Raw genomic sequence first — 24,960 nt, forward strand, 5'->3', positions numbered from 1 at the left:
GCCTTCGCTTGGTAGTCTGCGGCCAGTCTGCGCCAGCCCAGCCTCTGACAGCCGTATACACCAGCTGAGAGTCACAAGCATTAGGACGCCGGAGTGGCGCAGCTTGGCGCGCGGTTATCTCGTCAAAGGTAACGTAGCAGTTGCGGTCGCTGCTCATGCTCACGCTTTTCTTTTTGCTTGTGCTAGCTCACTGGCCTCGGCTCTACAACGTCATGTTCGCTTGTGCGTGTTGCGTTCTTTCAAGCATATCAATAAATGCGGTGGGCGAGAACGTGGTTAGTCTGGCTTCTCGCGTCCTAACCCTCGAAGATGCAAGCCCTGGGTTTAAGCACGGAAAACTGTTACCTAAGCATACCCGCAAAGGCACCAGCGCCACCGCTGCCACGTGTTGCATGCGGGGGCAAGCGGAAAGGAGCAGAGGGGGAGTGGAGGCGGCGGGGGCACGAGGCGGGGGTAAAGCCATATCGTCGAGGGGGCCCCGGCACGTCAACCGCCGTGCATGCGAGCAATCGGGCTTTCGTCTGCCCAGGACGCACGCAAACAAAGAGCATATTGTACCTCTGACCACTCCAGCAGCGGGCTGCTCGTGCGCTGAGCACAGCGATTGGCGACAACAAGCAGTCGAAACCGTGCACCCAAACATGAATCGGTTTTGTCACCTGTATGCATTCACATAGCACCATACGATAGGCGCACCCTTCATACAATGTTTTTGGGACTGCGACGGCCACCACTGCGACGACAGAGTTCGCCTCACTCAACCTTGCCTAAGTGCCGTGTGGTGGTCTGAGGATGGGTATAGATTATAGTCATCATATGTGATGAAGTTGGTGGGAATGGAGGAAGGTGGCAAGGAAATGGCAAGAGAGCGCCCAGCTCTACGGGCCAGCAGCCAGGCGGTGCGCATCATCTTGCAGCCTGTCAGGACCAGTGTGTTAGTGGCGGTGCTGCTGGCCCTGCAGCTGGGCCTGCTGCAGCACTCAGCACATGCCATCGATTTCACCCTGGCGTCTCAGGATGGCTACTTCTACCCTGCTCTGGATGACTTGTTAGCCAGCCCCACAACGGGCACAGTGCTAGGCACGCTCAGCGAACTGGAGAGCTTGGCGGACCCGGCCACAGGAGTGGTCAAAATCAGCTCCGGGCGCAAGGCAGTGATAGCGTCATCATTCTTCTCAATATTTTCAACAGTAAAGTTCCCGCTGTGGAGGGTGGAGACCCTCGCGAACGGGAGCTCGACCAATGTTATTCCAGCGGGCTTTGCTGTCAGCCCAGGTAAGTCCAGGCACAGGTATTCAACTGATACGAGCTGGCGGTCGTCTGTTGGCGTCAGCTGCGGTCTCAGGGCGGGGTTTTTCTGCTCTGCAGCGCTCGTTCAAAGCCTCGGCTCACTCCTCGCTTTGATTTTCATTAACAACAGATGCGGAGCTGCTGCTGGTGGGATTTAGCATGAACTGGATGGCGACACCCAAGCGAAACATGAGCGCGAGCTCCGCAGTTACCACCCAGTTCCCCGCGCTGCAGCCGCTGCTTGAAAGGCTGCGTATGTATGTTGAACTTTCGTCCGGGGCGCGGCTGCAGCTGCTGCGCAGCAGGATTGAAGCCATAAACTGTGACGCGCTGCTGCGCCTGTACAACGGGTTGGGACTGCTGCGGATGCAGTATGAGGCACTGCCGGCGCTGTCGGGGGGCATACGTCCGGAGATGCGGGTGAGCGAGGGGCGGGGGCAGGGGCATGTGAACCTGCGGGGGGGGGTGTAACCGTGCCGGTGGGAAAACCACGGCGGTTGATAACGTTGGAAGGGGAGAAGAACGTAGCTCGCAGCCATGGCGATGACGATTTCAATCGCTGTGGCAGGACGGCAAGGGTGTGTGCACTATTCAGCGGCGTTGGGATGAACATTCCGGGAGTTCAGCGTTACAGCATTGCCTCGAATACACCCGCGCGTACGGCCGCTGGCCACCACGACACGCGCACAGCTCCTCATTAACGCATCCACCCCACCCACGGCCATTTCACATCTCCATTAGTGCAGTCAGCCGCTGCCTGCCAGCGCTGCTCGGGCCGTGACACCCCGCCTGCTGTGTTCCTCCCCTCCTCCAACTGCAGATGGTGTATCCGTACCTGTTCATCAAATACGCGCAGCTGGGGCCGTTCTGGGTCGAGGTGAGCACAGCACGCCACGCGCGCCGGTCTCGCGACTGCTGCCTCCCTGTGTGCCGGGGAGCCCCGCCCACGCTGCGCACGGATCCCCATCGCGCACCCATCGCCGCACGCGTGGCGTCAAGCGCTCCTCGCACCTTGCGTCCGTACCGTGCGGAAACACGCTCTCACTTGCATCCCAGCCCACCCGACCCAACCCAACCCCACACCACCCACACCACCCATAACCTACCACACCCCACCAAACCCCGCTGCTCCCCGCCAGGACCTGACCATCACCTGCGCCAGCACGGCGGACCTGAGCCCCGCCGCCTGCCCGCAGCAGCCGCCCACGCTGCTGAACGTCAGCTCCGTGGACGACTTCCTGGGGGCGCTGCGGCTGGTGGAGGCGGCGGACCTGCCCGCCTGCACGCAGCACCAGACCGTGCTGCGCCTCACGCGCAACATCACGCTGGACGTCGCCCGCTGGCCGCAGGTGCGGGCGGGAGCGGCAGCCCGCGGTGCTGCGGGGAGGGGCTGCGGGGCAGGGCGGCGGGGAGGGGCGGCGGGAAGGGGCGGCGGGGAGGGGCTGTGGGGAGGGGCGGGAGGGTGCTGAGAGCAGGGAGGGGGAGTGGCAGGGTCGTGTGGGATGTTGGTGGGACAATAGCTTTCCGGGGCGCGGGGTAACATGATGCCGAAGCACGATGATGCGCAGGCCGTTTGGCATCGTTGCTGAGGGATGTGGGTGGCACAGAACTCTGGGATCATCGGGAATGTCGTCAATTTGACGTGCACGGTTGCTGAAACCCGAAAACCCTGGAATTCCCAACCGCCAACAGGACGGCGCGTACATCACCAGCAACGTGACAATCGAGGCGGCCAGCGACACGGGCGGCCCCGTGATCCTGGACTTTTCGGGCGGCCTGAACCTGTTCAAGCTGCGGGCGGCCGCCTTCGTGCAGCTGCGCGGCATCGTGCTGGCGAACCTGGCGCTGAGCCCCGTGGGCGCCTACGTGGTGCCCATCTGGCCCTTCCAGTTCGACCGGTGAGCACGGCGTGTGCGCGTTTTTTGTGCATCTGGGTTTGTGTGTGGGGGGGGGCTGCTTGTGTGCGCGCGCGTAGAGTCATGGGCAGTTCAGTTTGGTTTGGGGGATGGCCGGGGTGCGGGGGGCTGGGGAGAAAGGCGAGGGAGCTTCAAGGCGCGCGCGCGAGGGTGTTGGGCTTTCACGACCGAACGCGCAGCGGCGGCGCTGGTGGGAGCGAAATTTGGAGGGGCGGGCAGGACGAGGCCTCGGATTGTCACGACACGCCGCCTCGGGGCGTGCAGCGGTGGTGCTGCGTAGCATTGGAACCGGCTGACCAAGGTCGGCCAGAGGGGAAACGAAACCCGATCTCCAAAGAATGGGGGCAGGTGGCGGTGGCTAATTTTCATCGGCTGATTGACACCGGTTATCCCATCGCGCATCCGCGTGTACTATAGCCAACATTTATGCCGCACAACCCTGATTAAATGTAAACACGCGCAGCGAGCTCAAGTTTACGGAGGAGTCCCGGCTACACCTGGTCAACACCACCGGTATCATCCCCTCGGACGAGTTCGTGCACCTGCAGTACTGGACCACCATCCTCACCAACCCCACAGCCGCCATTGCGGCGCTGGCGGCCTGGCAGAAGCTGGTGCAGCGCATGGAGGTAGGTGGGGACGTTGGGGGTGTGTGGAGGTAGGTGTGGGTGTGGGGTGGATGTGGGGTGGGTGTGGGGTGGGGTGGGGTTGCGTTTGGCCATCTGGTACTGTAAAACGAAGGATGGTGTCGAAGGAGCATAAAGGGACGAGGCATATCGTGGGCCTGGTGCCTTGTGTGGCCGGCTGGCGGCGGATTCAGCTGGCAGGATGGGGGTTGAAGTGCGGGTTCTTAGGCCGGTGGAGATGGGGGTCATTGCGCCGGGTTCCGAACAGCCCCAGGCCAACCGGCAGGGAAGGAGGGCGGGAGAGCGGCGGCGGGGACGGGGAGGCTTGCTGCGGAGTTACAAAGGAGTGGGGCAAGCCAGCAACGCCTCACATCCTGACATGGCATCGATGTTAACGCACGACTCGATCGGTGACTCAATCTCGCCTCTCTGCGTGCAGCGCCACCGCCACCGCGCCTTGTCCACTCTTCCACACCGTGCTTCCTGAACTGCTGCCCCTGCCTCCCTGCCCCCGTCTACCGTCGACCACTTCCTTAACTTATCATGAATGTAACCCCCGTGCCTCCCTCGCAGCTGCTTGCCATGGCGCCCGACTCGCTCACCTTTGCCAAGCTGTGCGCCATGGGCGTGACGGGCGATAACATCGTCATCACCACGCGCACCTTTGGCGTGCGCCAGCTCGTCCCCGTCACCGGCGTAAACCAGCTGCTGGGCACCGACTTCCGCGTGGGGCCGCCCTACATGGTAGCCGTCTACAATGCCAACATGCTCGTGCGCATCCTGGCCATGCCCGATGTAGGAATGGGGCCGCTGGCGGGCAGGGGAGGAGGGCATGGGGAGGAAGAGGGGGAGAGGGAGAGGGAGAGGCGGAGGGGCAGGAGGTTCGGGGCACGTGCATGTGCATATGCCTGGCAGCTAGGGCTGTTTCCTCACACGCCGCCCTCTGCGTTGCGGCGCGTCGGTTGTAATGCGAACTTCTTGATTTGAAACCCCAGGTTGTGTTCACCCGCCGCAGGCCAATTTCGCCAAGCTGGCTGAGCAGGACGGTCTGACCAACGGCAACACCACCACGGTGCTGCTGCTGCTGCAAAACGACGTCACTCTCATGGACCCCGCGAAGTGGCCGCCGCCGGGCGCCCTGCAGGTGCGCACACAGGGTCACGCAATCCGTTTGACCGTAGCAGATGAAATTCGGCGCAGGGGTTATCAAGTGGGCCAAACGCGGGACCGCACGCGGTGTGCGCCCCTGACACGCCGGCTGGTTGTGTGACAAACGGACCTGCCCTGCATTTGTGTTGATTGAATTTGCAGGTCCGGCGCAAAATAATCATTCAGGGCAAGCCCTTTAAGAACGTGACGCTGGACTTTGGCGGCGGCACCTCGCTGTTCACCACCACTGGCCTGGGGGCGGTGAACTTCCGGCAGCTGACTGTACGGCGGGCCGGCTGGCTGCTGCCGTACAACCGCAGTACGGCGGCCAGTGAGAAGCACGCCAACGTGTTCATGCAGGCCAGCGTGTGGCCTGTGCTGTTTGACAGGTGTGTGTGTGCGCGTATGTATGTTTGTGAGAGGGGGGGAGCGGTAGGAAACATGAGACGTGAGAGGGGGAGCGCAAAGCGGGACGAAGCGGAGGCGTGGCGGGATGTGGTCTTGAGTGCGGCGTATCGTGCTCCTTCATAAAGGCAGGGGCTGGGCTTTGAGCTTCCTTCCGCTCGTCCACTTCCCACTCACTCCTTCTCACTGTGTACTCATCCTTGTCTCCCCCCACCCTTGCTGCCATCCCCTCCACCCCCTGCCACCCCCGCCCCCGCTGCCGCTCTTGCCCCCCACCGCGTGCAGGAACGGCGTGGCCAAGGTGGACCTCACCAACGCCACGCTCATGGTGTCGCCGCAGGAGGTGCAGATCTACTCGGCCTGCCTCGCCTACCACAACGCCACCCGCCTCGTCGCGGGGGGCGGCAGCAGCAGCAACGCCGTCAGCGCGGTGGTGCCCTCCCTGCCGGGCAGCCTGACGCCGGAGATGTGCAGCGAAGTTTTCCCACGCGACACGCTGGTGACGAATGCGAGCAGCTCGGCGTTGGCAATCAGCGTGATGACCATTACGAGTTTCCACGCGGATAACATCACAGTGCTCGTGGATGTCAACGTCACACGGCCCGACCTGGATGCGCTGCTGGCGGGTAGGCTCGGCCGAGGATGCTTTGTAATGACCCGCATGTTGGTTTGCTACCGTGTTCAGGCCTTGGGGCCGCATGGGGTGTTGTGTAGCGCGGAAATTTGCGTGGCGGAGTGCATGGTCGTGGTGCCACAAAAGCAAGGGAAGCATATCGTGCGCTCCAGCCATGACCGTGTCGCCTGTGGCTGCCACACCCCATGCCAATATCACAACGCTGTGCTGCACACAGGCACCTACCCCCCTGCCGACCTCAGCAACGACGGGGGCGGCGGCAGCAGCCGCACCGCCGCCATCATCGGCGGCGTGGTGGCGGCGGCGGTGGGCGTGCTGCTGCTGGCGGTGGGGCTGCTCATGTTCCTGAACAGGCGCGCGCGCAGCCGCCAGCACGAGAAGCACCTGCGCGGCCTGCAGGCCAAACAGGTGGGGGGCCCGCGCATGGGACTGGGTTAGGCGCTGGTGTTGTGTGGGGATGGGGCACTGCGGTGTAGGGGGCACCCGGGGTCGCTCGGGGGGTCACGCGGCGTGGGTCCGCTGTGGGCACTACCATGCTGTTTGCCTGCCAGGTTCCACACCCCGCTGCCCTCTGCCACCCCATGCACCCCTTCATCGCTGAGCCAATCAACATCGCTGCCGTACAAGTTGTGTTACCTGGAACCTCCATGCAACCCCCCGCAACCCCTGTCTACCACTTCCTTACGTAATCATGAACGTAACCCCCCCCCCCGCCCCGCCCCGGTGCAGGCGCACCACCTGGAGGAGCTGAGCAAGACCAACCCGCTGGCGCAGCTCATCCTGGACCACCTGGCCGGCAAGGACCCGGGCGTGGCGCAGCTGGTGGTCACCAACACAGGCCCCAGCCACGACGCCGCCGCGTCTGCCGTGGCCGCCGGCGCCGCCGACACCCACTGCACCGGCAGCGGGAGTACAGGGGCGCTGGCGCCAGCCGCCAGCGCCAGCGGCCGCCACGGCAGCGCAACCACTGGCGGCGCCAACAGTGCCGCCAACCTAGGCATCGCGCGGGTCAGCAGCGCTACGGATGACGGCGACTCCAAGAGCCGCGGTGATGCGGCGGCTCTTCGCGACACGCCCGTGAATATTGCGGCATCGGACTTGACGGAGCTGTTCAAGCACCTCACCATTCTGGGAGTAGCAAACATCCCGCCGGCAGCGGACAGCGGCAGCGGGCCGCAGCACACCCTGGGGCGCGAATCGCGCAGCAAGGGCCCCGTCGCGGCCGCCGGCGGCGGCAGCTCCTACACGGCCTCGCCCATGGGCAGCGGCAGCGGCGCGCCGCGCGCGTTGTCCGGGGCGGTGCCGGCAGGCTCGCCGTTGCCGCTGCAGCTGTCCGGCTTCGCCGGCTTCACTGCGGCCATGGCGGCTCGGCTGCAGCGGCGCACCAGCCTGTCGGGGCTGCGGCACAACCGCAGCACCACCGAGCGCGAGCGCAGCTCGGACGCGGTGATTGGAGCGCGCGAGCCGCGGCCGGAGGTGGCGGCGCGGCGCGGCGCCAGCATCAACGGCGTGCTCCCGTCCGACGCGATGGCGGCGGCGGTGGCGGCGGCGGCGTCGAGCGGCGGCGGCGGCGGCAGCAGCGGCGCCGGGAAAGACGCCGCCGCCGGTGATGTGGAGGCCGGCACGGCAGGGCGGGCGGCGGGCAAGGCCGCGCCGGCGGCCGATAGCGCCAACGGCGACAGCACGTCGGGCAGCAAGCCCGCGGATAGCGGCGGGCCTAGCGGCGATGCGGCGGATGGCGACGGCGGCGGCGCCAAGCCGCAGGGCAGCAGTGGCGAGGACCCCAAGGCGCGCGAGGCGACCCAGGCCGCGGCCAAGGCGGTGGCGGCGCTGCCGTCCAACCTGACGGAGCAGATCTCTCAGAGCCCGGTGTTGGAGGAGCTGCTGCGGCTGAGTGTGGACCTGGCGGGCGAGATCGACGACAACCAGCTCATTGTGACTGACGTGGTCGCGTCCGGGGGCTTCGGCACTGGTGGGTGTTCATGGCCAGTCTGGATGGCGGAGCTGCGTGCGCGCATGTGTGGGGATGCTTGTAGACAGGGCCTGGGTGGGTCGGCGTGTGGACCTGCATTGCGCTGTCGGTACTCCTTTCAGTTGTTTCCAAGCAGGGACCAACCCTCTCCACCGCCCATTACCCAACTCGTTTCCCATCTCCACACATCTCCACACACGCAGTGTACAAGGGCATGTGGCACAACCTGGCGGTTGCGGTGAAGATCGTGCTGTTCTCCACCGCTTCCGTCAACCGCCGCATCGCGCTTCAAGAGGCGGCGCTCTCCAAGTCCATCTCGCACCCCAACATCATCGCCACCTACGCCGTGGACGCCAAGCCCATGTCGGTGCTGGGCCGAGTGCTCAATCAGCCGCAGGCCAACGGCGGCAGCCTGGCGCCGGGCGGGCAGCCGTCCAAGAGCCTCGCCGACATCCAGGTGCGGCGGCGGCGGCGGCGGCGGCGTGAACATGTGTGGGCTCCCGCACGCTCACGCTCACGCTCGCGCCCCAGCACCGCACCCCACCACCTCCCGGTCTGGAACGCTTCCATCATCCGGCTGCATCCACCGTCCTACGCGTAATGCTTTCCTTGTGCTCTTTATCACACACCCGGCGCCGTGGTTGGGCGGGCTTTCGTTTCGTAACTTGTCACACGCACATGTGCCGTACACACATGCCGTACACACGCACGCAGGAGTGGCGGCTGTACATCATCCAGGAGTTTGCGGACGGCGGCACCCTGCGCCGCGCGCTGGACCGCGGCGTGTTCCACGACCCGCACACCGGCCTGCCGCGCATGGACGCGCTGCTGGACATCGCGCAGGGCGTGGCGGCGGCGCTGGCGCACCTGCACAGCAAGAACGTGGTGCACGGAGACCTGAATCCCAAGGTGAGGAGGCGGATGTGAGGGCGCGGGCAGAGGTCTGGGCGGGTGCTGAATCGGGGCCGTCGGCAAGTGGCCGCATGTGGCATGTGGCGGAGTGGTGCATATGACACGGCGGTCACAGCGAGGAGTGGCCGGCTGCCAGCGCCGACGCCAGCGGCATCAGTAGAGAGCTCTGAGCACTCTGCCTGACCGCTGTGCTCCCGACGGGGGTCAACACCTCTGCAACCTGCAGAACGTGCTGCTCAAGATCGCACCGCTGCCGATGGGCGGCCTGGGCTTTAGCGCCTCCGCCGCACGCAGCTCCGTTTCGGGCTCCGCACCCGGCACCGGCGGCAGCAAGGCCAGCTGGGGCGGCGTCAAGGGCCTCCAGCCGGGCAGCGGCGGCGCAACGGGGAGCGGTTTGATGCTGCCGCCTGGCAGCTCGCAATTCGGCAGTTATCCTATGGCGGGGCGTTGCGGCTTTGCGATCAAGGTGGCGGACTTCGGCCTGAGCGTCAAGATGGAGAACAGCCACATCAGCGGACTGAGGCAGGGCACGCCCTTCTACGCGGCACCGGTGCGTTGTGCGGCGCTGGGGGGTTGGGGCACTTGGGGGTTGGCGGCCCCCAGGGCGGGGGACTGGGGATTGGGGCGGGCTGCGTTGGGCTCAGGGGCTGGCGTGAATTCGGTTGGGGCCTGGGTGGTGGGGGGGAAGGGGTACACCTCCAGCTTTTTGACTTGACTGAGCAGTTGCTGTGCGGCTTCCTTTGACGGTTGCACCGAGCATGACGTCATTCGGCATCACATATGTTTGTGTGCGTTCGGACCCTGCAGGAGCTCACGACGCTGGGCATCTTCTCGCGCGCCGCCGACACCTACGCGTACGGCGTCATGCTGTGGGAGCTGTTCTGGGGCCGGCCGGTGAGTTGGCTTCGGCCGCAAACGGCTGAGCCTGAGGCTGAGTCTGAGGCTGAGCCTAACGGCCTTTGCACACAGTATCTGTCCGTGTATGTTGTGGTGCGCGATATGGGCATGCTGTACCGGTACTCGCACGTGTCCGTGTCTGTGCTGTCCGCATTGCGCTGGCACCATCTCGCTCGCCGTCCTGCAAACCCGCCCACTCCGCACACACACCCGCTCACAGATCTGGGTGCCGGACGCGCGCGCCCCCGGCGGCTACGTGCAGCACGCCGACTTCCCGCACCTGCCGCGCGAGTGCCCGCCCGAGTACGCCCAGCTGCTGGCGGACTGCCTGCAGCTCAACCACCTGCAGCGGCCCTGCTTCGAGGAGGTGCTGGTGCGCCTGAGGCTCATGGCGCAGGGGCTCGCGGTGAGTGGGGGAGGAGGTGGTGGTGGGGGCGGTGGCGGTGGGAAGGTGGTGGCAGCAGTACGGCGGGGATGGGGCGTCGGGCTGGGGCAAGGGCTTTCCTAGTCTACACGTTCCCGCATTGCGCCTGCCTGCCTGAAAGGGTCGCGCTGCTTTCTTGCTTGGCTTGCTTGCGGCTTAACCCCGTTGCAGATGGCGGCCGTCTTCATGCCCAACAGCGGCGCCTATGGGCCCCTGGACAGCGCTGCCTCCCTCACAATGCCCGGATTGCCCGTGGCCGTGGGCGGCGTCGGCGGCGGCGGCGGCGGCTACCCGGCCGGGGGGCTTCAGGGTCTGGTGGCGGCAGGATCCACCGGCGGCAGCACCGGGTACCAGCGTTTCAGCGCCAATGGCATGAGCCTGGGTGGCAGCGGCGGCGGCGCGGGAGGCGGCGGCGGCGGCGCTGGTGGTGGTGGTGGTGGTGGCGGAGGAGGAGGTGCTGTGAATGGCATGGCGGGCGTGGGCCTAGCGGCGCAGCAGCAGCAACAGCAGCAGCAGCGCGCCGCGTCCATGGGTGCGCACTTGGCGGCGACGGGCGTGGCGGCGGCAGTGAACCGGGCGGGGCTGGGCGGCATGGCGCCGGCCCCCGGCGGCGGCGGCACGGGAGGGCAGCAGCAGCATCAGCAGCAGCACCAGCAGATACAAATGCAGCCCGTGCAACAGGCATACCAGCCGCAGCATTCCCCGCACCAACCGCAACAACAACAGCAACAGGTGCAGCCCCAGCAACAACACCACCAACAACAACAGCCACCGTACCAACAGCAGCAGGCGCAGCAGCAACAGCAATACGCGCCGCCGCAACACGGCATTGGCAGGGGCACCATGGCGGCTGCCACGGCGACAGCAGCAGCAGCAGCAGCAGCAGGAGGAGGAGGGCAGCAGGCGCAGCATGCAGCGGCCCGGTCGCCATCAGGGCAAGCAGGAGGGCGCCTGCCGCCCATCTCACCTGCCGCGCTGCAACCGCCGCCGCCCGCGGCCGCGGCTGCGACGGCCGTGGTCGTGACGCAGCATGGCCGGTCGCCGGCGCCGTCCCCAGCTGCTGGCGGCGCCGGCAGTGGCAGTACTGCCGGACCGGTCACACCAATCACAGATGAGATCGACGGCGTCGCATCCGCGGAGTCGCTTATCGCAGTGGAGGTGTGCCCCTCCGCGTTGCAGAGCATCGCCCGCTCGCCAGACGCCACGACCGGCGAGGGAGGGCTGCGGCGGGACTCACAAGGCTCCGCCGCCGCCGCCGCCGCGCCCGCTGCTGCTGCCGCGGCCGCAAGAGGCACCGCAATTGGGGCCGCCGGCGGCGGAGCCGCCGCTGCTGCGACTGGCGGCGCGGCGCCCGGCTGCATCAGCAGCGGTGCATTCAACGGATTTAGTTTGGATCCGGATCGCGGCTCGAACGGCTGCGTTCCGTCCAACCTGTCGGTGGCGCTGTCGGCGCCCGTACACGCAGGCCTGTCCTTACAGGCGGCGGCCGACGGCGGCGGCGGCGCTGGCGGCGGCGGCGTGCCTGGCGACTACAGCCTAGCTGGCGTCAGCGCTGGCGGCGGCCTGGCGGCGGACGCCGGCATGGGGGCCCTCCCCGCCGCCACGGCGGCGGCGCTGGCGGCAGATGATGAGCTGCTGGCCCAGTTGATGGTTGCGTCGGCGGCGGGCGGCGGCAGCACGTGGGGCGTCATCGGCGGCGTGCCGCAGCAGCGCGTGACGGCGACGGCCATGGCTGCCGCCGCGGCGGGCCTGGAGGCCATCATAGAGGAGGACGACGAGCTCGACCCTGACACGCGCCGGGCGAGCAACGCGTAATGCACAGGACGAGGGCGATCGCGAAAGGGTTGCTGCTAGTGTCTGAAGCGTTTGCGGGCGGATGGTGGGGTTTCCAGGACTGATTGTCAGTTCTCTGTTGTATTTATCATGCCGGCATGCAATGCCAGTATTATTATGTTGACAACCACACGCGTTCGCTCATTTCCTGACGGACGTTGACCGCTGGGACATGTCACTTGCATCATCTTCAATACCGCAATCGCTAAATAGGATGCACACATGTCTTGTTTCCAAAGTGTCTCTTGGGTGCCCCTCTTACCAGAATGTTGGGCCCGATTGTGACTCCGAATATGCGCGGGCACTCGCGAGCGGATTGCATGTAGTGGCACAAGCACTGCCAGGCGGCCGCCTGCGTCAGCATTAAGCAGTGGGGCCTGAAGAAGGTGAAGGAGGGGATTGACCTGTGTGACAGTGACTAGCGTGCTGGCCAGTGGGCGGCGGATGGTGTGAAGAATTCGGTCGTGCATAGCATTATGTCTAATCCCGGACAGAGGAAGAGACACAGACAGAAGCCTCACTAGCAAGAATGAATGTGCGTTGAATGCTCAGGACTGTCAAGGTTTCGATTACAATTCGGTGGCGCCAGTCACGCACATTACGCACTGGCCTGCATGGGCGATCTGACACCAACTGTTGCCGCATGCATGTGTTCCGGAGCATGCCTGTGAGAGCCCCGCAGGCAACACACCTTGACACATTGGATAAGGCGTTGGCACTGCAGCAGTTTGGGTTGGTAGTTGGGTGAGAGAAGGTGTATTGTGTGGGCCGAAGTATTGGTCCCAAAGCCGGGGTGCGCGCAGCCTGCACGGGCCACGCAATCGGAAAGGCTTTCTTTGCAACTCAATTGCTTGACAGTGACTTGTCATGTACTGCCCCCCTGGACGATAAGGCGAGGGGTGGCTGGATTCAGGGCAAGTTACAGCCGCACAGGGTTGTCAGTGAGGGTTTTGTATGCACATTGGGAGACCTGGCATGCGCTCGCGCCATGGGTCGCAGGGATGGGGCACTGAGCAAAAACGTTGTTAGGGTCTGGCGGCAGGATTTGACAAGCTATGGGCGGGGCGGCGACAGCGCTAAGCGGGTGGGTCGGCAGCACCAGAGAGACAACTTATGTCCTTGTACTTGGTGGCATTCCTAATGAACAATTACACGAAGAAGGAACGAGATGTCTTGGGTGTGGAGTAATAAATTCACTTGGGTTGACACGGGTTTAGGTCCTACCGGTGTGAAATGGAACGTGAAGAAGGCAGGCTGTTGCGCGTGCAGCAATACCCATGCTCATGCTCGGCAGGGACCTCTGTAACCGCTCGGCAGGGACCTCTGTAACCATGTAACAAATGCAATGCGCGGGCTGCTGGCGAACACAAAGTTGCTTTGATTGTATAAGGTATGTGATACGAACGTGTCCGCCGTGTTACAGCCCACCCTGTCACTGCCCAGCCGATCGGGGGCATCCAAGGCTAGGGCATCCGACTATCCGAGGCTGAGAGGCTCTCTTGCACTCGCCGTGTTCCCAGGTGAAGCAACAATGTTCTTGGTCTACGCCTAGTAGAGGCGATAACTGGAACGTACGGTGTAAAAGGGCTAGCGCTGGAAAAACCGCAGGTCTGACAGCGCCGCTGTACCCGCTTACAAGCATGAAAGCCTTCGCTATACAAGCCCAGGCCACACCGCTCCTGTCTACACGACTGCACGCCCGTAGGTAGCAGTGGCAACCAAGGTGGCTCTGCGAGGGCTACAGAGCGAAGCTGCTGTATCGCGACGGCCAGCGCAGCTAGCAGGTAATGAGGAATGCCCTGTCCAGGCCACCAACAACACAACACGGACGGCCGTTGTCCTCGGACTGGCCGCCTCGCTGCTGAATGCAGACTCTTCGAGGCCCTCCCAAACCACTACCACCGTTGGCGTCGCGCACTCCTGGCGTCATAGTTACCGCCACAGTACCGCCACTCCCAGACGACTGCGCAACTCTTCAAAGCCACTCCAGCGCAATCCCGTCCATACACATACACGAGCGCTCCCCACACTCTTGACATCTCGAGCCATTCGACCTGACTCCGGGGCCGCCCCTCATTGCAATTGTGTACACTCCATCAACGTCAACGTCAACTCCAGCAGACGACAGATCAGCCATCCCATTGCCTCGCCCCAACTTGCGTGCAGGGCGTGGCTGTGCGAACGCGCAAGCAATCTGCCTGTCACAACGCACACGCCACACCCCGCACACAACGTAGGCCACCCCTCGCTACCCTCACTCGAGCATGGCACACGCACCCAACCCCCACAACCTTGGCACTCAGCCGCCTCTCGCAGGGTCAGCAAAATCACAAGTCCTTTTCATTCCCCGAAGCTGTGCGCCTGGGTCTTCCAAGTTGCCTAGCCGCCACATACAACGCTTGCCTATGCCACCTACCGCCCTTCCATTTCGCTCTCGTTCGCCTCTTCTCTTGTACACTCGCTCCAGTACACTGCTCAAAGGGGGTGGCATAGGACAGACTGTTTGTTGCCTCACTCCATAGCCCTCATTTCAGCCACCTGTTAACACACCCACTCAGCCAGCGGCCACGGCCGCCTGACATAGCGCGGCTGCCAAGCGCACAAAGCCCTGCCCCCAAACCGCCGCACACCGTTTCCAGGGTGCAGCACACACCCAGGCCTAGACACCGCGATCCCTAACACTGAGAACAGTGTGTGTCTCTGTGAACAGTCACTGGGGGACGCGTGTGGTCAACCAATGCCGCGACGTGCATTCTTTCTTCGCTTGCCACAACCTTGCCCTTTCGTATGCAATGAATCCGAGGCGCGCCCCAACAAGTCTGTTGGAAGACGCTCACTTTCGCACGGGTTAACCGCGACCATCCCCCACCCGCAAACACATCTCGTACAAAGTGCTCAGTGCCCCGGCATGTCACCAGCAAGGTAAAATGCAGGCGGCACGTCACACAGCCCTACCGCCACACGCGGCGCACGTGTTGGGGCTGCGAGCTGCTGTGTGCCCCGGAGCGCCAAACGGCAGGCACTGTCCGGGGCATCCAGAGCCGTCACCCGCACCTTCGCTCTATGTCGACAAGTCAAGGAACCATAATGCACATGACCAAGGAATGCGCAGCACACCACTGCTAACCAAGGAACACACACCATTACTAACCACCATATTGTACTGCGTTGGTGGAATGCCCTGCATAACCGAGCTGGGGCAAGTCGATGCACGTAGTTCTTCCTTGCTTGCATCGATGCCTTGCACCCAGCCGCCCCCAGGAACTGAAGATCGGCCGCTCAAACTTTGCATCCGGGCCGGACATTTTTGAGTCATCAACAGCCTCCAGTGGTGGAATGTTAAACACGCGTGGGGACCTGGCCCTACTAACTCAACAGCAATCGAAAGAAGCCACGCGTCTTATGCGTGGCGCATTGTAAGGATCACTCGGGAACGTTGCCTAGCTAGCTAGGGCACTAGGCCATGCGACATGACACTTCGGGGTGCGCATCCTCCTCGTCATCGTCCTCTCCTCCCGGCTCCTCTGCCGCGCCCGGCGCCGCGGCGCCGCCGCCGCCGCCGCTGCCCGGCCTGCCGCGCGCACCCATGACGCCCCTGCCATAGAGTTGACTCATGAGCAGCTGCCAGAGCTGAGGGTTCTCCTGCAGCGCCTGCTGCAGCGCCGAGGTCCTGCAATAATTCGAGTGTGCGTGCGTGCGCCCAGGCGCTTGGTGAGTATATTTGTGTTCGTGGGGCTAGAAGTAGGCATTGTGCCAGAGTGGTGTGCGTGGCGGCACACAATGCGCGGCTGACGCCCACCCATGCGCAAATGACGTCGAATACACGCAAGACAGGCAGCCCCCCACCATTGGCATGTCTGTGTCTGTTGTGAGCGCATGCCTCCACGTGCCTACATCGCAGCTTAACCAGCCATGCCGTTTCTACTCCCGCGCAATAGACACACATACACACGCACACACACACACACACACGCACACACGCATGCACACACATATAGTTTCAGCACACACAAACCACCACGGCTCGCAACACACGCGCCTCACCTCAGCATGGACGGCCCCTCCTTCATGCGCTCCTGGTTGCGCCCCACCACCCCGTCCAGCTCATCGGTCAGCTCGCGCACCGCGGCCGGAGAGGGCAGCGCGTCGCTGGGCGACCACAGCCGCACCACCGTCTCAATACCGCTGGTGGCGATCACCGGCAACGAGGGGTGGCACTGCACCGGCGGCGAATGCGGGGCCATGGAAAGGCGAAGGAAGGATGTCGGTTCGCGAGCAAACATTTTGCATGTGCGGGCTTGTCAGCTGGGTACCGTATACCGTATACCCTCCTTGCAGCCAACAGCATTGCAGCAGCTGTATTAGGCGGCTGTGCCCCGTGGCCCGACCTCCTCCATGCTTGCAAACACCGGGTCTTCATTTCATACACCCTGACACCCCTTTCCCCCCCCACACACATATACACACCTGCACACAGTTGGCCACGTCCTCATCCGCCGGCAGCGCGCGCAGCACCGCCCCACTGGCGGCGTCGTACAGGTACACGCGGCCGCAGTCGCTGCCCGCAGCCACCACCGCGTCGTCCGAGCCGATGAAGCCCACCTCTTTGATGTCTGCGTGATAGAGGGAGAGAGATTGGGTGTGTATTTGTGCAGGCTGGGCAGGGGCAGGTGTAGGCGCAGGTGTTGGTGCAGGGCAGGTGCGGCAGGGCAGATGCAGCGCAGGTGCAGCAGGGCGGGTGCAGGGCAGGCGTGTGAGAGGACGTCATTCTGACTCGTTAGCCGTCAAGTGGCGACACGCGCGGACGTCGGCCCGTGTGCGGCGGTGCAAACTACGGTAGTCGTGCGGGGCTTATACGAGCGCACACCCACCCACCTGTCTGCACGTTGCTCTGCCCAACGAATCGCTGCAGCATGCGCCGGCCGCCGGGCGTGCCGTCCCAGGCGCCACGGATGCGGTAGCCACCCCGCCTGCCGTCGCAGCCAGAAGCCGCCGGGGCAGCCGCCGACGTCGACGTGCCAGAGTGGTGGCCGTGCCGCGCCGCCGCCTTGCTGGCGCCTGCGCTGCCGCTGGCTCCAGCCATGTCCATAACTCGCGAGTAGCTGCACAGAAAGGGAGGTAGGAGTTTTAAGACTTGAGGAACAGAAGAGCACCAGCAGGCACAGCGGGCGCAGGCAGCTGAGGTGCGGGTATATTCCCTTGGTTGCACATTAAGTTATGACCGCATGACACACGCTCAGCCGCACGGGGCATACCGCAGCGTGTATGGTCCGCAGCGCGTATGACAACACTCACTACTGCAGGAATAGCTCCATGTCAGGGTCCTCCTCTCCAGGCAGCGAATCGACGTCCGTCGTGTCCTCCTCTTCCTCCTCTTCCTCGTCCTCCTCCTCTGGCGCCTCCTCGTCATCATCTTCATCGTCATCCTCCTCATTGCTGCGGAGGAATCTTCGCGCCGGCCCTAAAGCGTCAGACGCCGTCTCCGGCGGCCGGCCGCGCCCTGCCGCGGCGCGCGCGGCCGCCTCTGCCTCCGCCTCCGCCGCAGGCGTCTCCGCCGCAGAGGCACTGCCTTCCGCATCCGCGCTGGGCCCTGCAGCGCCGGCTGCTGCCCGCGTGTGGCCGTCTGGCCCAGCAGCGGCAGCATCGGACCCAGATGGCCCCGCCGCTGCCGCCCCCCGTTCCTCGGCGTTCCCAGCAGGCCCGGCCTCCGCAGCCGGTGTCCGGGCGGAGGACTGCTGCTGAGTCAGCTCCCGAGGGCTACTGGCGCCAACAGAAACCCCAACAGCAGAAGTTGACGGCCCCGCGGCCGCTTGCTCACCAACGCTCGTGGCTGCGGCTGGCGGCCGTTGCGTGGGTGTCGCTTGCTCAGCGCCCACGGCCGTGCCTTCGCCCGTGCCGACCTGCCGCGTCCCGGCTCTGAGCTCGTCTCTATGACCCGCTCCGGACGCAGTTGACACGGCCTCGTCCGCCCCTGCGGGCGCCTGCGCAGCGCCCGCGCTTGCCTCTTGGTCCGCCTCCTCTTCCACAAACTCGTACGGCGGCGGCGGCGGCGGCCCGTACACCTCACTGTCATCCATCTCGTAGTCCGTACTGCTGCCAGCGGCTGCTGCCGCTGCGCCGCTGCCAGCCGCCGCCGATGTCGTGGCGGCGGCGGCGGGTGCCGCTGCGGCCGCTGCCCCGGCCGCTGCTGCAGGCGCTGCACCCCGCGCCGCCCCTGCTGCTCCTGCTCCTGCCGCAGTAGTTGAAGTGGTGGCGGCCCCGGGCATCTGCGGCCTAACTGCTGGAGAGTCCACGCGCCCCTGCACACGAGCCAAGGCCGCCTGTGAGGGGCACAGCGCCGCGCGCACACATACGCCGCGCACATACGGCACACATGGCGACACGCACCGTAGTTCAAGCCCTCTACTGCACAATCCTCCGCATTGCGCAGCCCGCACACGCTCTTCTCCTATGCATCTGACCTGCTGGCTTGTGCAGAGGAGACCCGGCTCACTCCCTGTGATCCCAACTAACCCCATCACCACTCGTCTAACCACTCACCGCCCGCTGCGCGCGCCGGCGCTCCTGCTGCTGCCGCCGCGCCTCGTACAGCCGCCGGCGCTCCTCCACCGCCGCGCGGAGTGTCACGGCAAGCGCTGCGACGTCGTCCGCGGCGCGGCCGGGGAACCGGCGCTGGTACTCATCCACTGCCGTCAACGCGCACTACAGACGGAAGCCAAAGGCATGCCGAGGCGGCACATCATTGTAAAATAATCTCTCAGTGCCACACATGATTACGATGTGTAAGCACGGATTTGCGCTATGCCACGTCCCTGAAACCGAAAGGCGTATGCGACACAAGCAAGCACACTACGTGAATGTGCATGTATGCACGCGCGCTGCCCGCTGCAAACAACCGCTCCTGGAATCGCGGTCCCGAGCCCGAGGTCAGAGCACACACACGCCCGCACCTGGTATTGCTGCAGCGCCTGCAGCGCGTGTATGCGGCGCAGGTAGGCGCGCGAGAAGGATTCATCCAGGCCCACTGCGGTGTCGCAGTCGCGCAGCGCCATGGCCGCGTCGCCCACCCAGCCGCGTCCCAACAGCGCCTCTGCAAATGCGAGTGATGGCGAGAACAATTTTGAAAACATCATGCACGATCAGGATTGGAAATGTTGCGAACAACGGCCACACAGTGAGTCCTCGCAAAATACTGCCGTATTGCACGACTAAATGCATATGTTGCGGCTTCGTAGCCATTATAATAGCGCAAAAAATAGAATAATTCAACAAGCCATTGCACGCCAAAGGTGCGTTTCGCAAGACTAACACAGTCAACACGCCGCGCCGCGAGCCGCAGCCGCAGCCGCACGCACCTGCGCGCTGCGCGTACAGTGCCGGCGCTCCAGGCGCCCAGTGCAGTGCGTCCGTGAATGCAACCACCGCCGCCGTCCACTTGCGCTCAAACATGGCGGCGTTACCGCGAGCTTTGGCCTCTTCCGCCCGAGGGCATAGGGGAGATGCGCTGCATACATTTAGATTTAGATTGACACGCTTATCAAACATAAAGCATAAACAAATCACACTATAACAAGACAAGGCGTATGAAATGAAGGCCGTCCAACCAGAGATGAAGACACACCTGCCGCTGCCGCCGCTGCTGCCGCCGCCACTGTCTCGCCGGTCGCCGTTGCCGCCCGCTTCACCGCTGTGACGCCCAGACGGCGTCACCGACTGCTGGCGTTGAGGCACCAGCAGCAGCCTACTAACGCCGCCCGCAGCCGGCGGCGCCGCGGCGCCTATCCCCACGCCCAGCGCGGCGGCAGGGTCGGGGAAGAGCGCGGAGACGTCGCCGCTGGCCGTGATGTCAAAGCAGTATGCGTGGTCGCCGTGGTACGTCGTGACCAGCTGCGAGTGATTTTGAAGCGGCGGCAGGCGAGCATTTGTTACTAGAATTGGAAAAAAGCAGGAAAAGCAGGACCACCAATCTGTTGGTACGAGCACAGCATGCGAGGGCCCCACCGCCGATACTGTGCCAACTCAGCATATGCTTGACGCACTGGCCAACAAGCAAGCGGGTTCTCTCCTCATATGCACAATTTTTCCTACTGATCCCTTCCACAAACAGACATGCACACGTTCTGCTCCCCCCCCCCACACCGTACTTTTGTTTCCCTTGTGCTCTTTAACACAACCTGGTCACTGTTTGCTTGTAAGTTTTGCATACGTACACTGTGTGGACCCTTCTACTCACCATCACGCAACCTATGGTATACTCAGCGGAGTTTGGTATAATACCGCTACATGCAAACGCGCAATGCGCACGTTTTGTTTTTCCTGAAACCATGATTACGTCTTCCTGAAGGCCAGGGCATGGATTTACGGAGCCGCCAAGGTCAGGGGTTTAGAGCGAGCCAGTTAGCCTGTCTGCCACCGGGGAGCAAGGTAGCCCAATTAGAGCGGACGCATCCGATTTCCTTGACCGCATGACCTTATAACTTCCAGATCTGCCAGTAATGTATGATCCCAACAACCAGCTTCTGCCTGTTTGCTGCATTCGTAATGGACCGCGGGTACGCGTAGGTTGCGCATCCAGTGACGACGACCTTGCCATATTAAGATAAACAACGCCCGCCACACCCGCCTCAAGCGCCGCACACGCAGCCCGAGCATCCCACATGCGGAGCGCACACATCCTGGGGGCACTCCAGCGGATTATATTATGGGGAGCAGTGGGGCACTGTGATGACCCGCGGAACTCAGTGAGCCGCCCGATATCTTGGCACACACACGCGTGGTTTTCGGTTCCCTCTTACAAAACGAGCCAAACTACCCGTACCTGGGGGCACTCCAGTGGACGGGAGCAATGGGGCACTGTGATGACCCGCGGAATCCAGTGATCCGCCCGGTATATTGGCGCACACACGCACATACGTGTACACATGCACACGCGCTTTCGTTGTGAAACACACCGGATCATTGCACGTACGATCGATGTCGAACCCTTCCCAACTTGCTTTCCCTTTGAAAGGCCGCAGCCTTACACGCGTTTGCAAAACCAAGTACGGTCACAAAGCTAGTGAGGCGCTAACGCATGATGGGCGCGCGTGGTTTTCGGTTCTCCCTCATCAAACGAGCCAAACTAGCTGCCCTCTTCCCCATTTTGCTTTCTCCTCTTGCTCTTGCGCTTTTCCTACCACGCAAGCTCCACCCCCCAAGCTCCCACCTTGTCGCCCCGGTTTGAAAAGGCCACATAGGTGGCGTGCGAGCGGCCGTGCCGCGGCGGCGCCGCCGCCAGCGGCAGGTGCGGCGGCGCCAGCGCCATGACGGCGGGCGTGGCGCCGCGGCGCTGCCACCCGCCTGTGGACAGCTTCCGCCGGTCGTACAGGCGGATCTGGGGGTCGGAGCCAGCCACCGCGAGGAGGTGCGGGTGCGCCTGCGGGCCCGGTGAGGGGCGGTGGGAAATACTTGTATGATGTTAGGGAAGGGAAGGGAGGGGGTACCGTGCAAGGGAGGGGGCGGACGTACGTGCCAGGCGGCAGGGTGGACTGTGTGGCGCGTGGTCGCAGTGCTTATCCCTGCGCATGGATCAATATTTCGAGAGAGCATGCGCACGTGCACCACACGCAAACATAATGCAGGTCACACGGATCACCACAGCAGGTAGGCACGCATGGGCCCATCAGATCCTTGCCAACAAACAAGTAAGTAATACATTTGCAGTGACCCACAACGCTTGCCGCCAAGGGTTCCATTTATATAGCGCAAATTTATGGCGTTGCAAACAGGGCCGCCAAGAAACAATAACCTATTTTCGGCTTCCCTTCCCTGCAAAAGCGCATAGTCGCACATTCACACCGTAAACTCACCGTCCTTGACCCATTCCCGTTACCACACGCACCTTGTTTATGTCGAGGCTCTTGACCTGTATCGTCTTGTGCCCGTCCCGCACCTGCACCAGCACTGTGGGGCTTTCCCACTTGTCCTGGTTGGGCTGCCGCGTGTCGTACTGCCGCACCACGCCGTCCTCGCCGCCGCTCCAGAAGTTGTGCGGGTTCATGGGCTCCACCCGCACATCCTGGAGCGCGGAAGGGAGGGAACAGGGAGGACGAAAGAGATCCAATTTTTTTGAGAGAAGAAACAATTTGCATGTGCGTGTGGACCATGCACACAGCGAACGACACCTGGTGATACCTGTGTTAACATGTGCGTTAGCGTGTTGTAGGTGTTGGCTGGCCATGCCAAGCCATAATTACACGATCGAGCATGTACACGCTGCATGCGTGTCAAGACAATTTCCGTTCCAGTAGTCTGCTCCCACGAGCAGCAGTACCATCCACCTTGCGCCCTTCCTACCTTGACTCGGTCCTTGTGGGAATAGTACACCTTGGTCCGTGGCATAACGGACTGCAGGTGGGCGGTCGAGGCCACACGCCGGTGCATGGGCGGCTGGGCCCGGCTGCCGCCCGCAGAGCCCGGTCGCGGAATATTTGTGGCGGGCGAGGCCTGTGACGCGAAATTGGATTCGTATGCAGCGGGGGAGTATATCATCAGCACGGCATGGCCAGCTGGTACCATGCCCATCCCACAAGCAAGCACATGTATGCACGCGCACCACACGCTGCCAACAGTTCTCAAACTCCCTGGGAACCACCCCAAAACCTCCACAACCCACATTTATAACATTCCATCTTTGTAAAGCACGGGGCCGCACCTCTAGGTCGTGCAGCTGCACGGTGTCGTCCATGGCGCCGGTGATCACGCGGCGGTCGCCGGTGCACGGCAGGAACTGCACGCCAAAGATGTTGGCGCGGTGCTCGGTGGACAGCGCCAGAGGCGTGCGCTCCACCTCGGGGTGGTGCCAGATGATGGCCTGTGGGAGTAGTGGGAGGGGTGCGGCGCGATGAGCCAGCAGGCAAAGGGGCCGAAACCGTGAAGGGCACAGACTGGGTTGACTGGATGGCCGCAGAGTGAGGAAGCGGCACGAATGCACGGGCAGCAATCCCGTTTGAGCTCATCAATGCACGCCGCCAAGCTTTGGGCCTAATGCGGCCAAGTCAACACCGCACTGGCGCACCCTTCGGTCATCGGAGCCTGAAACCAGCAAGGAGCCATCTGCGTTCCAGGCCAGCCGGTTTACACAGCCGCTGTGGCCGTTATAGGTGTGCGCGACACTGAGCTTCCCAGCGTAATGCGGCGGGAAGTGGAGGCTGCGTTGATAGGGGACGCCCTCCTGCAGGCAAGGAGGGCGCGGGATGCGTGATTGAGTGTGTAGGTCAATGGGAGTGGCATGGATCTGGCACTTGTGGGGCATGCATGGGGCGAGCCCTTGGTGTCGGCCGCAACATACAAGCGGCAGTGCGGCACGATGTGGGTTGTTTGAGCAAATCACCTATAGTGAGGCGTAGCATGTTTCGGTGGCAGTGATATAAAGCGCGTGTGCAGATCTGGTGTGCGGGTAGCGTGGGAAGGTTGTGCGGCCGGCAGGGCTCGCGGGTGCGCCGACTGGCTAGTTGTTTTCGTGTTCGGTTGGGTGACAGGACTTTGAGCTTTCAACCAGCATGCGGTAAAGTAGCGAATTGGCAACAGTATGCATGAAAATGCGAGACAGCAAGAACAGCGCCGGTGCTGCCCGAACAGCTGAGTCGCTGATGATTCGGCTTGGCTGCCCGGGAGCTTCAAAAGCCCCTGACCATGCACGTGTGGATATATGTCTCCAACAGCTATATGTTGATGTATCTAGAGTGGGCCAAACCCCAACAAGAGGTGAGGCAAAAAGTGCGAATCATGCTTCGCGTCGGCCCCTTCCACCAGCCATCCCCAGCGTGCTCACCTGTGACCCAACAACGCCAATCTCACGAGCTAGCAGCAGCTGGTGCAGCCCAGACTGCGCCCGCGCCATTTGGAGCTTCAGGCGCTGCTTGACTGTGAGTCTTCTATGGTTGCGACCATAGCAACGCGCAGGATGTTGAAAGCCAGCAGTTAACTGAAAGGGGGTCCAGCAGTATCAGATTGCACCAAAAATCCTCGAAATTCGCCGGCAATATTGCGGATAACACGGCTGATTTGGTAAATCCGCCCCGATTCTGCGGCCACAACCGCTGGCCCGAGCTGCCGACCTGTGAACTCAGTGCAGCAATGTACGCCGCACTCTAGCGGGTTGTGTTTGGGTGAGCACAGAGTTGTTGAGGACTCAACGGCCTGGGTGCGCGCTGCTCGGCCCTTCTGGATCGGCCACGGTCTTCCCACCCCTCGCCTCCTCCCCTACCCCCTTCCCCCGGATTGACTCCCCCCCTCGGTTTCGGGTGCGCACGCCCAGTCCCGATCAGTTTGAGTTTGAAACAAACTGCGCCCCAGCTCCACATGTTAGGACCCTTTGTTCTCCTGCTGGCACTGGTGCCCCCTGGTCTTCAGGACGGCGTGCAGTTCATTACAGCGCCCACGGCGGCGCAGCAGCTGCGGCACCCCTCAGCGCCACCGGCCCTTCCCCAGTACAAGCGTGCGTGGGATTGGCAGAGGCTCCTCCCCAGCGTATGCTGTCCTATGTGTATTGACGCTAGCGTGTTTCAACGCATCACACCAGGGGAGGAGCCTCCCCGGAATCGCACTGCCCTAACCTCTTGCTCTCGTTGTGGCTCCGAACTGTGAAGTGCAGAGGAAGGCAACGCACACGGCGCGAAGCAGAGGGAATCCTTTGGACCTGTTGGTCGTGGTCGTGGCTAGCTGACTAGCTTGCAGCCGGACGATGAATGCATTGAGTACCCTGTGGCCGCCGACCCGAGCGCCTGCAAGTCAAGGCAGCAAATGGGAAGTGCGCACCAACGAGGCGTGCTTGTTGACACGTAGGAATCCACAACGAGATACCATCACGCGCACAACATGCAGACATGCACGTCCAGTTTTGCCACGTGCTATCTATTCAG

General features: G+C 63.2%; 2 protein-coding genes across 2 annotated transcripts; one reads left to right on the forward strand and one right to left on the reverse strand.

Moving 5' to 3' along the window:
• Window positions 1–566: 566 nt before the first annotated feature.
• Window positions 567–13,399, forward strand: CHLRE_10g425000v5 (uncharacterized protein). Its single transcript, XM_043066534.1, has 18 exons — window positions 567–1,275; window positions 1,421–1,710; window positions 2,111–2,167; window positions 2,430–2,639; window positions 2,983–3,188; window positions 3,670–3,835; window positions 4,406–4,627; window positions 4,848–4,976; window positions 5,144–5,370; window positions 5,672–6,012; window positions 6,238–6,428; window positions 6,750–7,992; window positions 8,196–8,449; window positions 8,707–8,901; window positions 9,131–9,454; window positions 9,712–9,798; window positions 10,022–10,207; window positions 10,397–13,399. The coding sequence occupies exons 1-18, from the start codon at window positions 858–860 to the stop codon at window positions 12,038–12,040; spliced, it is 6,390 nt and encodes a 2,129-aa protein (XP_042919931.1). The 5' UTR covers window positions 567–857; the 3' UTR covers window positions 12,041–13,399.
• A 64-nt stretch (window positions 13,400–13,463) lies between these two features.
• On the reverse strand, window positions 13,464–24,066 carry CHLRE_10g425050v5 (uncharacterized protein). The gene is made up of 15 exons (XM_043066535.1): window positions 23,871–24,066; window positions 23,115–23,270; window positions 22,752–22,910; window positions 22,394–22,543; window positions 21,939–22,115; window positions 21,264–21,473; window positions 19,680–19,945; window positions 19,414–19,562; window positions 19,009–19,148; window positions 18,599–18,760; window positions 17,354–18,378; window positions 16,934–17,160; window positions 16,526–16,671; window positions 16,103–16,275; window positions 13,464–15,728 (listed from the first exon to the last, which is right to left on the reverse strand). Exons 1-15 carry the CDS (start codon window positions 23,937–23,939, stop codon window positions 15,515–15,517), a joined length of 3,423 nt encoding a protein of 1,140 aa, XP_042919932.1. The 5' UTR covers window positions 23,940–24,066; the 3' UTR covers window positions 13,464–15,514.
• Window positions 24,067–24,960: the final 894 nt, after the last annotated feature.

This window comes from Chlamydomonas reinhardtii, chromosome 10 (genome assembly GCF_000002595.2).
Source record: "Chlamydomonas reinhardtii strain CC-503 cw92 mt+ chromosome 10, whole genome shotgun sequence".
Classification (NCBI taxonomy): Eukaryota; Viridiplantae; Chlorophyta; class Chlorophyceae; order Chlamydomonadales; family Chlamydomonadaceae; genus Chlamydomonas; species Chlamydomonas reinhardtii.

What these genes read in the sequence shown, in the direction of transcription:
- CHLRE_10g425050v5 (XM_043066535.1), bottom strand. Translation starts at nt 23,939, where the DNA reads ATGGCGCGGGCGCAGTCTGGGCTGCACCAGCTGCTGCTAGCTCGTGAG. An exon ending in TTTCAAACCGGGGCGACAAG is followed by an intron (nt 19,946 to 21,263) that starts GTGGGAGCTTGG and finishes AATCACTCGCAG; the next exon opens with CTGGTCACGACGTACCACGG. An exon ending in ATGGAGCTATTCCTGCAGTA is followed by an intron (nt 17,161 to 17,353) that starts GTGAGTGTTGTC and finishes CTTTCTGTGCAG; the next exon opens with CTACTCGCGAGTTATGGACA.
- CHLRE_10g425000v5 (XM_043066534.1), top strand. Translation starts at nt 858, where the DNA reads ATGGCAAGAGAGCGCCCAGCTCTACGGGCCAGCAGCCAGGCGGTGCGC. An exon ending in AGAGCCTCGCCGACATCCAG is followed by an intron (nt 8,450 to 8,706) that starts GTGCGGCGGCGG and finishes ACACGCACGCAG; the next exon opens with GAGTGGCGGCTGTACATCAT. An exon ending in AGCTGTTCTGGGGCCGGCCG is followed by an intron (nt 9,799 to 10,021) that starts GTGAGTTGGCTT and finishes ACCCGCTCACAG; the next exon opens with ATCTGGGTGCCGGACGCGCG.